At 40.1% G+C, this 17,470-nt stretch overlaps 1 protein-coding gene across 1 annotated transcript in view; it reads left to right on the plus strand.

Annotated features, from left to right (window-relative positions):
• Positions 1 to 647: 647 nt before the first annotated feature.
• Positions 648 to 17,470, plus strand: part of PPP1CB (protein phosphatase 1 catalytic subunit beta) — a 29,777-nt gene continuing 12,954 nt past the window's right edge. The window contains exons 1-3 of the mRNA XM_074863520.1: positions 648 to 924; positions 13,456 to 13,587; positions 16,988 to 17,218. Coding sequence (XP_074719621.1) covers positions 873 to 924; positions 13,456 to 13,587; positions 16,988 to 17,218 — 415 coding nt within the window. The 5' untranslated portion in view covers positions 648 to 872. The remainder of the gene's footprint in view (positions 925 to 13,455; positions 13,588 to 16,987; positions 17,219 to 17,470) is intronic.

Consider the following 17,470-nt stretch of genomic DNA (forward strand, 5'->3'; position numbering starts at 1 on the left):
CTTACTAGGACTCATTTTCTTGCCTTTTGTCCCTAATTGATAGCTGTCAACGTAACCTCTTTTTAAGGCAACTCTACCACCTTCCTGCAGCTACAAGGAGGTGGGGCACCACGAGAAGTGCCAAGTATCCCCACATCCACCACGAAGTCCCCGGAGCTGCTCCCGGAGTTACAGAAACAGCCGGCGGAGCTGCCCAACCCCTCAGGACTGGCCGTGACAGAAAAGGCTTCCTCACCCTGCGCTCTGGGGAGGCCTGAAGGGGCTGACCCAGAGCCGGACCCCGAGGAAACCCGGCGGGAGCCTGGCTTGCGAGCCGCCCCCCGGCTGCCAGGCCCAGGCCGGACAAACAGCAGGTCAGGGAAGTCCAGCTCAAGGCGCAGGGGCTGAGCAGCTCCCTGCTGCGAGACCCGCAGGCCGGTGGGTGATCGGGTGACGGTCGGGACCCGCCGAGCGATACCCGCCACCCTGCGCGGGCACCGGGAGCCCAGCGGGGAAGAAGGGCGGGAAGCCGGTGCCGCTCTGCGCACGCGCCCCGCAGCCCGCCCGCACCTCCGGCGCCTGCGCGGTGCGTGGAGCACGGGGCGGCGGGCGAGGCGGTCGGGGTGAGGGGGCGCATGCGCCGTGGCGGCTCCTGAGGCGGGGAGGAGGCGCAGGGAGGAGGGGTGGCCGCTTCCCCCCATTTAGCGGTGAGGGAGCGGGCGCGGCGCTTTCGGCTGCCAGCGCGGGAGAAGCCGGGTGGCCGCAGGGGACTGCCGGAGGGGGGTGGGGGGGAGCCACTGTAGCTGCGGCCACTGCTCCCTGCTCCTCCTCCTCCGCGAAGCGCCCTCTACCCCGCCCTCTCCCCGCCCGGGACCGAGTCTGGTGGCCACAAAATGGCGGATGGGGAGCTGAACGTGGACAGCCTCATCACCCGGCTGCTGGAAGGTGAGCGAGGCGCCGGCCAGCGCCCCAGCCCGCCGCCCCACGCGCGCACCGCGGAGGGCGGGAGGGTACCGTCGCCTCCCCGCGGGAGCCGGGGCTGCCGGCGGTGGCGGGGGGGGGGGGGCGGGCGGGCGGGCGGGGCGAGCTCGTCCCGCGCTGCGGCCGGGGGAGCGGGGGCAGCGCCTCCCCCGCGCCGCCGGGCCCGGGGTGGCCGCCGGGAGGGGGCTTGGTGCGCCTGGACGGTGCCCCGAGCCCCGGGCCCGGCCCTGCGGAACCCTTCGGAGGGGCCGTTACGCGTCCTGTGGGCGCTGGCGTGCGCGGGGTCCGTCGTCTCTGTCTAGGTGAGGCGGCTGCCTTCCCATGTAAAAGGGAAAAAGAACCCCAAGCCTCCCTTTTTCCCTTTGCCACCCCGCTGCAGCTGCCTGGCTGAGGGGCGAGCTGGAGAAGCCTCGCTGAGCTATGGGCGGCCTTACCCCTTCCTCGGGTTGGGTTAGTCGCAGTCTTCCGTGTTTAAAATTATGTGTACAAGCTGTGTTAGGTGTGGAGTTGTATGTACGTGAGTGTCAGTGGAAGCAGAAGGATTTAGCGCACTGACATTCCTCTGCCTGCCTACGGGGCAGTCTCCAAAAGCGGCTCTTATGGATGGCTAATAAAAGCTGTGAAGGGTTTTATGTGTATTAAGTAGTGACCCTTTAAAGTAAGGAGGAAGCTGGTTTACTCCATGCTTTTGGAGAAGCTGAGGAATTCTTGCTAGCATTTTCTTTTTATTTAAGTTATGTCTTGAACGTTTAGTCTTCTTAGGCCTCTTCTCCCATGAATCTTTCATTCCACGTTCAACAGATACCTGGTATGTTGGAGGTGAGAGTACATGCGTGGGTATGCGCTGTTCACTTATTTGCTTGCTGTACTCCTTGGATAGTTGGATCGCTATGCAGAAGGCTTATAGAAAGGAATTTATGGAGCACGTACAGTTCTGGAAGTGAAACAAGTTTTCTACGTCTGAAAGTTTTGTTCAACCGAGTTATGACAAAGTAGAGTTTTTAGGGCTTTCCGATTTTTTTTTTAGTAGTTGGTATGTTGTTTTTAGATGTGAAACTTAGTTATGAACAATAAAATCAACATTTTAAAATACATAAAGGGTTTGTGCAGTTGTGCTTGTGTTTGTGATGTAAGGTATGCAGTGTAGCATAGGATGAAGAAACCTGCAGGTATCATCAGACAAAGTTTGTCTTTGATCACTAATACAGATAAAACTCCCTTTTTCTGGATGTTGAAACCCAGATTAGTAGGTAGGTTTTTAAGACAAAGCAAATAGTAACCTAGTAAGCATTGGCTTTGTAGTGCAGATTTTTTTGGGACATCAGAAAGCATGTGTATGTGTGGTGGTGGGTTTTTTGAGTGGCACTTTAAAAAATACATTTGAAAGGTACTTTTCGCTCATCAGTATAGTTACTTAAATATAGATTGCTTTAAGAGGAGGGGATTCTTCAGTGTTCTGGTATGCAACTTGTTGGATTGTTCTGCTCCCTGTTATCTTAAATATTACTCTGCTTATCTTTTTTTTTTTTAAATACATGTTACATACCTTTTAGGTACACCATAAATACTTGTGTTGCAACTTTCTAGCTTTTGGGGTTATGATTGGGTACCTTGTGTCCCAGCAACCTAATCTGTGTTTTGTATTCCATAGTACTTTAATCTTTAGGGATGTGTATGTGCAACTTCTGAACGAAGTTTTGCTTGTAATTTCTCATCTCTGTTTCTCAGTCTTTCTCCCTCTGAGCAGAGATTAGGAAGATTCTGAAGGGAAATGGGCTGTTTTTTCTCTGCTTGTCACCTACTAATAGTAGTAGGAGTGCCTTGTACAACATCTTGTATCTGAAAGGGAATAGATTCTTGCAGGTTTTATTTGGGGGAAAAAAACCTATTACAAGAATGCATTGTGTATTAATTATTTTTGCTTCCATTTAACATCTTTTATTTGTTGTACTGCTAGCATATAATATTTTAAGCTGTGGTTCGAATAGTAGTGTTTCACAATGAAGCTTTGTTTTTTGTACAATTGGCAGCTCACATTCTGGAGCTCATGCTGTTGCTTAGCTGACCTGTTCTGGTAAAGTGAGTATGAATCCCTCCCCATGCTGCTTGCGCAGAAAAATTTCTATTGACTCTTAACTCTGGAGCAATTAATTAGTTTAAAGCAAGTTTTTTTTCTCCATTACTCACACTTCAACTTTGACTTAAAGGCTAAGGAAGCATGGCTTTTGAGCTGTAAAAATGCACATTGAAGTAATAGAGAGATGTTTATGAAATGTTGTCATGCAGTCCATATTTAGTCCTTTTGGTTACTTTAAGTGAAATGGATGGCTTTAAGTTTGAATAGCAGTCTACAATTGTCTCTCAGTGGCTGCTGCACCTCATTTTTAACAGATAGCAAATACGTGTCAAAAGCCACAGCAGCAGGAAACTTCCCTGCTGTCATTGCGTTGCTGGTTGGTGACACCTGTTTCTAGGCTGTGATATTAGCTGTCATGAGTTCTTGCTTCTACTTTAATTAGGTTACTCTAACTGTTTTTACCCTTGTTGCTCAAGACTACATATCTTTTGGGTTAAATGACACATCTACTTGCCTTTTGATTGGAACTACCTACTTAGATCATCTTACCTTCCATGTGTGTACTTTTTATTCTTTTTTCTGAGGTATGGATATGAGGTGGCCTATAGCCGGGCTGCTTGGGAGAATTCATCAAGAACAACTTCCCAACTCTCAACACCTGTGCATACATGCTTATTTCGAATGTGGGCTTATTTCAGAGATCTTTTGAGTGCTGAAAGCCAGATTGATTAATTCTTGAGTTAAATTGGGGATAGTTTTCAGAAAGATTCAATCACAGTGTAATGCATGGTGATAGTCTTCTAGGACATCAGCTTTTAATTTCCATGTTCTTTTGCATATACCAAGTTCTTAAGCTCTTTATTCATTGGTTAAGTGGTGAATTTAGGAATGGTAAGAGCTTTTTGAATTGACTTTCTCTTGCAGTGTGCCTAGTACTTGGTTATTAGCTAGTGATACCTTATAAATAGCTTCTATTTGGAGGAAAGTAAAACTAAAGTGTATACTGTATGCATAAAGTCTGAACATAGCAATGCTTTCTCTTATTTCTTCTACCTTCAGACTTAAATTCCAATTCCTGTTTAGGAACTAAACACTAGAATAATGAAGGAGATGCTAGTGCTCTTAGATGTGTGCCTGACTGATCTTGGAGATACTTTGAGCTTTATTATAAGATTTCTTTTGATAAATCACTCATAAGTGAATCTACAAAGATTTGCAGGTCATGTAAACACAAAATTTCATAGCTTTGCTAAAACACTTTTGGACCGATATGTGACCATGAAAGTGTATAAGCCAAATTAGTCTTAAGACTGTTTCCTTCTTGCACTGGTATTTAGAATTCTAGTCATGGGTCAGGCTTAGTTGCACTGTGGTACAAATAAAGATGATAGCCTTGTCTTTGCTTCAGTATGCAGACTTTTTTTGGGTTTTTTTTGTTTTGTTTTCTTCCTACTTTCCCAGCTATGCCATCTGGTGGATAGATTTTCCCAGTTCCATTCTGGCTGTGGACAGTACAGGAGTATGCACGCACATGAGACTGTACAGCAGATGGGGAATATAGAATCACAGAATAGTTTGGGTTGGAAGGGACCTTTAGAGGCCGCCTAGTCCAACCCCCCTGCAGTGATCAGGGACATCTTCAGCTGGATCAGGTCACTCAGAGCCCTGTCCAACCTGACCTTGAATGTTTTGAGGGATGGGGCATCTACCACCTCTCTGGGCAACATCTTCCAGTGTTTCACCACCCTCATCACAGAAAATTTATTCCTTATATCTAGCCTGAATCTACCCTCTTTTAGTTTAAAACCATTATCCCTTGTTCTATTGCTACAGACCCTACTAGAAAGTTTGTTCCCATCTTTTTTAAAAGCCCCCCTTCAGTATTGAAAGGCCACAAAAAGGTCTTGCTGGAGCCTTCTCTTCTCCAGAGCGAATAGAGAAGTTTTTCTTCTTTCAGCACATTTTTCCTTAGTCTCTGCAGCTGAAGTAGCTAGTACCTGTGTTGTGCTTAGCCCCATCTAGGCATACAATGTATCGTTCTGTGGGAAATGCCCTCAAATTTGCAAAAATGCTGAGCTGAATGGATACATCAGGCTCACATTTAAGCCAGGCTCTAAGCTAGTTTAAACTTTGGTGATGTGTAGAAAAGTCCCCTCTATATCAAAGCAAGAATGCTTGTAAAGAGTGCTCTAGATGGTGTTAAGTAAGGCTGCTGCATTTATGTCTGGGTGTTGGGCTTCCTGTTTCTGTGCTGTATATGTCTCTCAATTTCTGGTTATGAGGCAGCCCAGCTGGACTGGAGTTCATAATTTTCAAATATATAGGTATCTGTATTGGTAAACACTAAGGAGTTTACCATATGGAAGGGAGGATGAACTTGAGGGTACCCAGACATACAGTGGCCTTAAATACAAGCTGGATTTCTCCGAAGAGGGTTTATTTATATAGCTGTACAAACAGATTTACCTTTTCTAGGCAGGATCCCTTGCTTGTCTAAATCTAACTACCTTATTTAAAATTAACAATTAAAATTAATTCTATGGAACTTAATGTGGTTCAGCTCTAAAAATTATTTTTGGTGAGGCTAGGAGGCCTACTAGTTCTGATAGTACCAATCCATCAAGAAAGCTGGGAAATACTTGTCCAAGAAAAGAGTTGTCAAACTTCTAGTAGATGTGAAGAATGATTATTGCTTCAAAGTTCAGCTCAAAATGTGATTTTTTTTTTTGATTGCCTTAAAAGCTGGTTGTGTAGTGTTCTTACCGTGTGAGGTGATGGCTTCATTTTCTTACAATGTCAGAGGTCTTGAAGGTTGTGATAAAGATAGAAATTTGAATACTAATCAATTTTTCAAATGATGTTGGATTTGAAATGCTTATGAAATAATTGAGGTTTTCCTTATTGGTTTTAAATGCTATAGAGCTACTGGCCTAATGTATTATGGTCAATAATGTGTTTCTTGTTTGGCTAGTGTCTTAACGAAGTAACGTATCCAGCCAGCCTGATGGTGTGGTATGATACAGTGGTAGTGCCTGCAGTTGCACAAGCTCTGTAACTGGTGCTGAAAAAGAGGGGCAGTTGTAGAGAACAAAAATAGGCCTTAATGATCTGTTGCAGAACAATATAAACAAACCATGGAGGTGAACCTTGAATGAACAAGGATTATTACCTGGTTTGGTGTGCAATCACTGGCTAATCTGCTATTAGAAAAATAAACAAGGAGAATTTAAAGCATTTATTGCAAATGATGTATTTTTGAACTAGTCTTTAGAGAAAATAGTTTTCATGTGTCTCTGGAAGGGTAGGTATTGTATTAAACAGGGAGAAGGGATAGAAATAATGATGTTTGTTTCTGGGTTTGTACAGCAGTGCAGGTATCAGCCAGTTCATCTTTAGCTTTAGAAGTACATGACAACTGGAATAGTTGGCTTGAAAAATTTTAGTGAAGGCCAAGAGCCCAGTGTCAGGCAGTGTGTGCTGGTGTTCCTTTATGCTGTGTGGCTGTTTTGCCCCTTGAAGGCTACATGAATCAGTAACTGTTTCATTTAGATACTCTGCAGCACAGTTTACACTTGAGTCATTCAGTGTCTTGCTTACAGTATGGCTAAATCATAGTATAAAAGGGGAAAAAACACTTTTTATTTAATGTAGATAAGAGGATTTTTAATACTTGATAGTAGCAATTAAATGCTCATTAGTAACCACCAAATGTAGGTATGTAACCCTTTAAAAAAAGGAAAAAACCCAACAAACCAACCAAAACAATATATAGTTTAGCACTGTGAAGTCAAGCATACTGTATTTGGCTGTTAGTAAAGTCAGATGCTCTACTCGGTGAAGGGGGTGTGTGACAGGGGACTCTACTCTTAACTAGAACCTGAAGCACTTGTAATGCGAAATGTATCAGGTTTGTAATTTGAACACAGAAATGAACTTGTTTACTGCCTTCTCTTACTGTTGTGTGGTTTGTCTTGATACATATGCTAGGTTGTCTTAGTTTCACAGCACCATCATCTCTGTTTTGTTAATACCAAGCTTGATACAAAGCTTTTGTGTGTATATCCCACATAACCATATCAGTTAAATACCTGAGAAGTTGAGGAGGTGCAAAAGTAGTGTTAAACCCTAGCTTTTTGTATTGCAACTTAAGTAACTTCTGTCCTTGATATTTCTCAGGAGTTATGAAGTCATTTTGTAATTTGCCTCTGCCTTCCTCAACTTTTAGGAATTTCATTAGCACTGCTTTAGAGGAAAAGGAAGTCAAATATTGAGAAAGAAGCTGAAATTCTTTGTTTTATAAGATTTTTATGCTAGGTTAGCCTTCCAGGTGGACTAGAACAGCAGCTGCTATCACTTTGTATAATATAGCATAGTGAGAGGCTTCTACCTTATGCTTTGCTAGGTGCATGAGTTTTAGGTTCAAGTGTCATTAAGCAAACAGTAAATATAGACCAATAACAAGTATTAGGCTTACACATTTTTGCTTACAGAATGGAGTAACTAACGTGATCTTGTCCTTCAACCTTGAATACAGCAGTTCTTGGAACTGTGCATGATACAGAATGGCTGAGACCATCAGTTAGTTCATGGAACCTCTGTGTAAGGAAGCAGGTTGTCCATGAAAAGCAAATATAATGGGTGAAGGTTGGTGTAGGGACACTTGCATGTTTTCATGGGCTTATTTGGGTATCCCCTGAAGCAACTTTACATACTAGTTTCTAATGAAGCTCCTTCTCCATGAGCATTAATTCTGCTGGATAGTATATATTTTAAGAATGTAAATTCAAGTTTGGGTAGAAGAACACCACTTCACTGTTTGGTTATTTTCCTGGTTAGAAATTAAAGGCTTGGGCAGTCTCTTACTCTGCAGTGAATTTGTGTTTGATGTTAAGTCCTGCTAAAATGAGTTCACAAGCAATCACTGATCTTCAGCAAAATACTTAAGAGCATCCAGCAAAGGCAAATTTATTAAGATTTTCAAATTACTTGGATATAAAAGCACAGTTCTTAAGGAAAAAACTCCCTGAAAGGCTGATTCTTCTATTTTTAGTGGGAAGATTGAGTGATGTACCCTAGGAAAGGTACAGGGCTTTGCTGCATACACCATGCAGAGGAGCTGTGTATTCAGCAACATGCTTCTTACTGAATTGAGGAAAGCTCTGGCAGGGCTTCATTTATATTATTGTTGTCCACCAGTGTAACACATGAATGAAAGCCATTCTAAACTTAGTTCTGTTACAGCAATTCTAAAACTTTGAAAACTTGTATTGCTGGCTTAACTCTCAGTGTTTTGCTGCAAGATAGGGAGTGGCTGCTTCTGGATGACAGCTGAACAATTTAAATAACAGAAAAATATTTTCAGGGAGTAGAAGTTTTGCTTTCCAAAATGAAAAGCACTTTAAAATCTAGTGTAGGATTCCTGACTTAAAACCATAAAAACATATAACTTGAATTTTAAAAATGCTGAGAGCAGATAACTTCAGAATATGTTTCCAAAAATCAGTGTAAGGACTGTTTGGTTTTTTTTTTCCATGTCATATGTAATGCCACCTTTGGCTTCCAGATCCATTCTGCTCTTGCTATTGAGAAGCTGTTCAGGATTCACCAAATACTCCAAAGCTGTAAGCTTGTGGGAACTGCCGGAGTGCAATTTGTGAAATTGCATGCTTGAAGTCTTGTGTTGTACTCTGGGGGTTTTTTTTAGATATACTCTGGCAAAATAGATCTTTAAAGCCATAATTTCAGAAATAAGCTTGGCTGGAGCTACTGTGAAAAGGAGAACCAGCTGCTTATTTCTTCACTAGTCCTAGCCCAAGTTCACAGTGGATGTAGACTCCAGCTTGGGGAACTATCTAGACTACAGTTCTGTTTTCTTTGTACTAGAAAGAAAAGATCAGTTCACTGATGCAGTTTACTGCATGGCCACATAAATGCATATGCCTGCAAAAAAAAAAAAGCAAAGCATAGGGAAAGGAGACTGCTTCTTAGCAATGATGCTGGCCCAATTTTTATGAGAGTTAGAAGTCTGTCTGGGTTTGTCCAGTAAACAGGACGCATTTGGTATTGGAAAACACAGTGTAAATGCTTAGGATGGCTGTGCATACCACAGCTGACTTAGTAATTGAAACTTCTATTAGTGATGCCACAAAATGAGCAGTTCGGTTACTTAGAGTGAGAGGCACACCAGAAACAGTGTGACAGAATAGGTTAAATGTATTTTCTCCAGTTCATGAAAGAATATGGCAAAAAGTGATGCTCATGGAACTTCCAACAGGCAGTCCTTGACCCACTTTCCTTAGTGTTATTTATTTTTTTCCTCTCCAGCGTTGCCTTACATAATCTGCTACTCTCTGGTATGAATTTGGAGGGATTACAAAAATAATTATTTTTGAAGTTTTTCTTTCATGCCTTGGATTACTAATTGTAGTTAGTAGACTTGCTAAAGTTGCTTCTCAAAGCTTGTGTAGATGCAGAGACCATTTTAATATAGATTAGAGCAGTTTTTGGATTACTGTAGGATCTGTTGTGTTAAAATAATAGCCTGACAGTGCAATGCATATAGTTGCTTTTAATTCTCTTTATTCCCTGCTATGTCAGTCTTTTTTAAGCTCCTTGCAGCAAAGACTTGTTCTGGCATAGCACTACACACGTGGGGTAGTGTGTTACAACAGGAATTGCTGTCCCTGCCGAAGACTTCTATGTAAATCAAAGCTTGTTTACAACATCTGCATCTTAGATTAATTAATTTACATCTAATGTTGAGATGCTATTTCTGCTCTGGGTAAATGACAGCCATTAAAAATGATGGTTTTCCCAATGCTGTTAAGGGCTTTTTGTGAGCTACAGATTTTTACAATGCATACAGCTATGACTTGCATGTTTTAAGAATGGTTAGCTATAGTAATTTGTAAACAAGTCTGAACAACATCACTTACACTCTTGATCTTATTCTTATAACCTCCTCTTAAATCTGTTCTTGGGGATTTGGCTTTTGATAAACTAAATGTGGTGAGAGATGCTCTTGTTTACAATCCATACAGTGCTCAGCTGAGTCAAGGAAACTTGAACAAGATTCTAGTTGTAGTGTAAGCTGGTGAAAGATGTGCTTAGTCTTGCTTGTGTACTCGTACCTCAACTGGGGCACAACTGTTCTGGGTGACTACGTAGTGAACCTTTTATTAGTGCCTTTGCCAATCCAGTGAAGTGCTGAGGCTTCCAGGGTCACAGTAGCTTCTCATTTTTTCAATATGTAGTACCCCTATTGATGATCAGGGGATTGTGGGAGAAAACTTTGTTTCTCTTAACTATATTCTTCATGATTATTCCTCATGAAACCCTAGACTTTGTCCTTCTTCAAATGTAACTGAGTTTATGTGTTTGCTATGTGGAGCTGCTGACTATTCAGGTGGAGGGTACCTTTGCAAAGGTGTGGTGGCCCAGATTTGTACCCTTCGCAAGGGCTGGAAGTAACTGCAATCATTAGGTGTGTGTTGTTCCTCTTCTGCATGTGACATAGTTGCTATAGTTGTAGAAACTTCTCTTATCTGGAGAATCTGACATGTGGTAGTAAGTTACTGCCTTGTTTGTTGGTTTGTCTGTTCAGGGCTTGCAATGTTTAAGGCTCTACCGTAACAAGTAAAGAACCAAGACACTGGATGCACTGACTATGGCAGTTAATTTTGAAGTCAGGAGCTGTGTGTTCACTATGTCTTCTAGCACAAACATCCAGCAGCACTTAAAGCCTCAATCCTATAAAGCAATTGTTCCAAGTTTAAACCTCCACGTGAGTTTCAAAGGGAGGTAAAAGCTGGTATTCTAAGAAATATTGATCGGATCAAAGTTATTTTAAGTATTGTGCGTGCCCTTCTTGAACTGCTGTCTCAATTTTGGACTCTGTGCTTGGTCTGGTGCTACTTACACTGATATTAATGTGTATGGTGGCCTTTCCTGGGTTTGAGTTCCAAAACTAGAGTGGATGTAAAAAGTGTGCAGTTATGTCACTTGGTTTTAATCTACATGAATGGCTTGATTCTGGTGTTGCAAAACATTATGAAAGTGGTTAAATACATAGGAGAATGTTATTGCTTATCAAAACAGATTAAAAGAATGCACAGTTTGTAGAGGAAAAACGGGACTGAAAAGCTCATTATGCTGCATGCTTCTTCGGTGTGACCTTGATGTTGTAAGCCATGGGTTTAAAATATAACAATTGTTTCAATAAAATGATAGGCATTGCGATATTAAGACTGCTCTTTCAGCTAGGAGATTTCTTATGTATAGTGACAATTTGTTCTGCCTATCAATATGAGTTTCTGGTCTTTGAAAGGGATCATTATAAGCTACCAGCATGCAAGTGCTTGAAAAGGTGGAGATCGTTGGAGCATTTTGGTGCCTCACAAATTGGATAGTCAAGTCCTGTGCAAAGCTGTCAAGCCAGAGATTTTTTTTTTCTGTTAATAATCTCCATGGGGCTGAAGAGGCATCTATAAATGCATCACTTAGTTGATGTTTGAGATGTGATGAAATGGAAGCCTGTAGGCATTTATTGTTTTCTAGTCACCTTGATTGTGTCTAATGTCTGCCTTTGTATTCTTCTGATACGTATTCTTCAAGCATTAGCTTGAAGAATAACCAAAAAAAAGTGTTACTAAAAAGTTGTTTGCTTTTTCAAGTATAGTTGAAATCTTAATTAGCAAAGGAGTGTGACTTACCATATGTGACTATCACCTGGTACTGATTCAGAGTTTCACTGAAAGAAGTCCTGTATGTCACAGCCTTGTTCCTGTGGGATTCTAATGAGTGAAGTATTTCAGTGTATCCTCACTGCAGATAGACAAGCCCTCCTGCTATTTTGGCACTCAAACTGACTCTCCCAGGATCTAGTTTCACATATCTTCCCTGCTTGAGAAAACTATTCTTCATTTCTGTCTTTTCACATGTTCCTGTGGCTGCTTCCTAACCTCAGTTTAACAGGTGTGTCTGGTGTTACTTAAAAAAAAAAAAATAAAAATTCATAGCACAGTGTTGGAATAGCCAGGTGTGCAGTCATACTGGGAAAAGTATGCACTGATAACCAAAGCAGAGCTTTTTGAGCTTAACACTTTGGACTGTAGTAGTAGGTGACCTAGGACAAGCTGTTTCCTCTCATACCCTTTTTTCCCCATTGCACAATGTAGATAATGATGCTGATCTCATCTGTAAATTATGTTTTCTAGGAGCTAAGTGGAAATAGAAGGAAAGGGGAAGTTATGTTAAATTTAAAAAAACTTAACAGAAGCTTACTCTTCTGTTTTGGAGGGGTAGTAGGCAATGCAGGAACCTACTTTATGCATGAAGAACTAGTTTTTGTTACTCTGTTCACAAATCTACCTTATTAGACTTCTGAAGTTGCAGCTAAAATTTTTTGAAGTGATGTCTTACACTTGAGTTAGAAAGCGTTTGGATTTGAACTGCTAAAGTTTTGTACCACCTTCTCTTGTAGGTATTACTGTGGTTTAATGCTGAATGTTGGTTCCATCTAAAGCAGATGGCAGAACAGGATGTTCGCCTGTTGTAGACACTGATACATTCTGGCTTATTAGTTTTGAACTCTGAAGTTTGGTTTATGCTGAGATGCAGGACTGAACTGGATCAGCCAAAGTGCAGACACATTTGTTCTATTTTGCTGCCTCATTAAAGACACATTAAAGCCTCTGACAGAGGAATCATATAGATATTTGTGGAAAGAAGCAGCTGCAGATAAACTTGCCAGAGGATATTGGTTGGAGTGCAATGACATGTGAATGCTTTTGAAAACTTAGGGCTAAATATAGGTCCGAGTACCTGACTTATTGGTTTAGGAATTCAGTTTCATTCTATTTAGAATGTCTTTGGACATAAAGGTTCCAGTAACTCGAGCCATTTTATGAGTGAAGACTGCATCAAACTTTCATAGTTTTTAGTGTGATGTTCCTAATACGGCAATTTCAGCTGTCAAAAGTGTAAATACGCCTGTAGTTTTTTCTTTGTATTGACTGTTGCAGTCAACAGTCCTAAGGGAGTTTATCTTGTGCTAATGTGACAGTGTTTTCAGGATTTTTTTGCCAATTGTGAACATTCTTGTGTAATGGGATTGTTAATTTAAACATTTTGAAATTGCTATTTGTCCAAATGGGGACAAAAGCAAGGCTTAAATTGTTCTCTTCTGATAACCTGATTTAATAGAAATGCATACAGACCTTTAAGCACAGGTTACCACAGTATCAGAGATTAATTTTAGAATTTGTTGGAATACAGAATTCCAACACATTTGGTAGATATGTTGGAATGTGCTGCTGGCTTTTTGTCAAATATAGATTTCAAATGCAGCACATCTGCATTAACCTGTTGTTGTGTATCTGTGTGATAGTTACCTTCCATTGTTAAACATCTCATTTCAGTACGAGGATGTCGTCCTGGGAAGATTGTTCAGATGACTGAAGCAGAAGTTCGGGGCTTGTGCATAAAATCACGGGAAATATTTCTTAGCCAGCCTATTCTCCTGGAACTAGAGGCACCTCTGAAAATTTGTGGTATGTATACTTCATATATATGTTTTCTGTAGGTGTTTTAATCTAGTTGTATGCTAGGTGGGTTGGAAGGATACTGGGATAGGCAAGTGACCTTGACTTGGGTGATATAGAGTTAGGTCTTCAGTCTTAAGTGTAATTTTCAATTTAGATTGGATTAAGTTGAGAAAAGGCAGCTAACGGTTGGTAGATTGCTGATGCTTCTCCTGCTATTTAGGAGCAAGTTCTGTTGGCAGTAAGAGCTGCTTGTGCCCTGTTTACTGCAAATTTTGCAACCTGTCCCTTGTACTTCCCTAGGGACTGCTTGCACAGAGATGCTACTCTTTTGATCACTATTTCAAAAAGCAGCTAACTACTTTAAAAAAAAAAATCCAAGTGTTTAATGTTGTAGTTGCTTTCTTCAGAGCATAAGCAAAACAAAGATCTTTAGGTGTTGTGAAATGGAACACTTCAAAAATGGTGTTGAAGAAAGAAAGCATTGTTAGTCTTTCAAGTGAAAAAATAAAACTGGATGCAGACTGTTAAATTAGGCTTAGTTACCATATAATAAATTTCTTGAGCTTTACAGCAGGTTTTAACAAATGTTATTACTGTCAAATATGGGTAGAACTAAGAAGTGTGTGTTCTTTACCTCTCCAAGCCTTTATAAGATGCTAGACTTCTTCAGAAGTACACTGTTGTTAATAGGTATGCAAGCTTGTAAAAAACTGTTACAAAAGTATTGTAAATACTGGCTTGTAATCATCCTTCAAGTTATTAACAGCAAACACAGACTTAGAAAGCATAAAATTTCTTGAATTAGGCTTCTTAAAGTGTCATAGTATTAAAATTGAAGCAGTCTTTGAATTTGTTATTACTAACATGCACAAAGATAGATTAGCTTCTTCCTAGGCTTCCTCCTGGCAGAGCTAATGTAACAGTGTTTCTTACATTAAGAGAGGATATTACCAATAAAAAAAACCAAAACAAAACGCACACACATATACCCCAAACTACTAATGGCAAAGACATTTTTAAATGGCTAATTGCTTGGTAGGGTAGGGAGGAAAAACCAGACCAGCTTGCCTAATGACATAAAATTGGAGGTAAAAATCCAGATTTACCACACTGTGTTTATGTTACTCTGAAAAGACTACAGTAGTGTCATCATATTCCTAGATAAAGAAAAAATGAAAACTCAAATACTTAGGTTGTACATAAGTCAAAGTCTAGAAAGTATAATTAGCCTCCTTCAAAGTTAGTTTCTCATTTGCTTAGATCGAGACAGTTGAAAGGATTGTTAGGTGCACAATAATAGGGTAGCAGATGCACAGTTAAATAAGGCATTTGTTATTTTTAAAATGGGTTCCAAACACAGTGGTTGCACCAGGAAGTGTCAGGTGCATCTAAATTTAATATTAGAGCAATTGTCAAAGATGCATTTAGATAAAAGTGAAAGAAAGATGATCACTTTCACCAAAAGCAAAATATGCAACTGTACTGCTTTGAACTACTATTTTAGTGTGTTCAGGCAATGCCTAAGGAACCATTGTAGGATTGTCTTGTCATATAATCAAGTCAGTTCAAAATAAGCTTTTACATCTTGAATAGCTGTGTTTTAATGTAAGATGAAAGACATTCTTATGTAAACGTCCATTTTAAAATAGGTGCAGTTTTTACTGTAAGGCTTTGTATCTGGTAGACTTCAAGTTGTGCACATATAAAGCTGTATTTTAAAATGCCAAGTGCCTTGAATAGAATAATAAATGCTATGGTCCCTTTACAAAATTTTTTCTATAAAATATTCCATTACTCTTTAAGTGCTTTGGCCCCTCTGGCTCATAGTGTAACTGAAAGTAGTTCTAGACAATGAACACAATTATAATAATCTTTCTGTAGTATGTTTACTTGGCAGTTAATTCTGGTGGTAGTGAAGTCGGGGGGGTGTATTGATAGTGTAGTTCTGGAGTACTAGACTCAGCATAGCAATGACTTGTTGATGAGTCTTCTATGCTTTCTTCTGGTTGTGACCTGGAGATTTCTAAATATCAAGTAGAATAGGAATAGTTCTTGTTGCAACATATGTGAAAATTATTCTAGCCAGTGAAACTTCAGATTGTGTCTGGAATTGGGTAGTGGATAGGGTTCCCCATTATTAGGAGAAAATTGGGAAATTATTCTTATTCCTGAGTGAGAAGTAGTTACGGAAGAATGCTGCCTAAAGGAGGAAGTGTTGCCCTTCTGACAGAGTAAAGAGGAATATAGCTATGTACTCTTACCTATCTATGCTTTAAGAATTGAACTGGAGAGCATACAGGTTTAGGAACCTTTTTTAAGATTATGGAAAAAGTTGTAGAGATATGTATGTTGGGTTTTTTCCTTTAAGGCCGTAGTATCTAACTCTCTACTGGAGAATAGCTGTGCTTAACAAAATTGGGATTTTGCCACTGAACAAGCAGCAAAAATGAAAATGCATTTATAGAATGCTTAGTGTAAGGGACCAGGAGGTATTAAATTTAAACAACATACAGCTTGTGCTGAAGGTTTGTTGCATAGCTTTTTTGCATTCAGTCACTTTGGTAATGAATTCCACAGTCAGTTGGAATACAGCTCATGTATTCTACAGGTTACTGTAGAGCAGCTTTGGTATCTTTGATCTTATGGGCAGTTAGCTTTTGCTAGGCTGATATGATACACTGTGGTATTGTAATTGCCACACAACTGTTCCATGGGAAGTCAGCTTAATTTTAAAGCTGGCATTGTGATGAGTAACATGACAGTTATTTTTCCTAAGATATACCTGCATTGTTGAATATCTTGTAAGGGATATCAGTCTTTGAGTCTCTGTATTGTTCTTATATGAATAATTGCATCGAAGGAAGAGTTACCCTAAATGCTGGGGAATGGGAATCTTAGTACAGTGCTGTTATGGGAGGACAAGCAGTTCACCTTTGAAGTGCTCTCTGCCAGTACAATGTTCAGTTTCTCTCTGGTCTATCTGCATTCATTACTGATGGATTTTGCAGTAAATAATTGACTTTTTTCTTAATATTGGCTTCCTGGCTGTGTAACTGTTCAATTAGAGGTTGTCTTTGTGACCTTGTTTTAATTTGAACAAATTAGAGCTTGGTTAGAAAGCTTATGCTTAATTGTGAAAACTTCTGTAGCTTTTGGTTTTCAGATTGGCTTCATAACTGACACAGCAGTTTTGCAAATACTGTGGGTTATTTACATTTAGTGAGGACTTCAATTTGTAATATTAACATGATTTTCACCTTTCTGATACCTATTGCCAGTCTGTTTTTAAAGGAAATATTAATGCTTTTTTAAGATTAATTAATAAAGTGATTAGCTGACTTACGTTCTTGATTTGTGTACTCCTTATGTTGTTGCACTAATCCTTGGTAAACATTTTCTCATTCAGGTGATATTCATGGTCAGTATACAGACTTGCTTCGATTATTTGAATATGGAGGATTCCCACCGGAAGCTAATTATCTTTTCCTTGGAGATTATGTAGACAGAGGCAAACAGTCTCTGGAAACAATTTGCCTATTACTGGCATATAAAATCAAGTACCCAGAAAACTTCTTTCTCTTAAGAGGAAATCACGAGTGTGCTAGCATCAATCGGATCTATGGATTCTATGATGAATGTAAGCAAAACCTATTTCTTTTGAAAGACTGTAACAGACTAATACTGTGTTTTGGAGATGCTTCTAGTAGTGACTCTTGTACTGCAAGGATTTCAATATTCTGTGAACTTGCTTTGACATTTTCTAAAAGATCAATTCAAACCAAGGTTAAAGTCACTCTAGAGAATTATTATTTGCTCTTCTGATGTCCTTGAAATGCTGTTGCAGGAGACTGAAACCTAAGTACACTGACAGAAATAAAGCCCTGTGAAG

The sequence above is a fragment of the Strix uralensis genome, chromosome 3 (genome assembly GCF_047716275.1).
Source record: "Strix uralensis isolate ZFMK-TIS-50842 chromosome 3, bStrUra1, whole genome shotgun sequence".
In the NCBI taxonomy this organism is placed as follows: Eukaryota; Metazoa; Chordata; class Aves; order Strigiformes; family Strigidae; genus Strix; species Strix uralensis.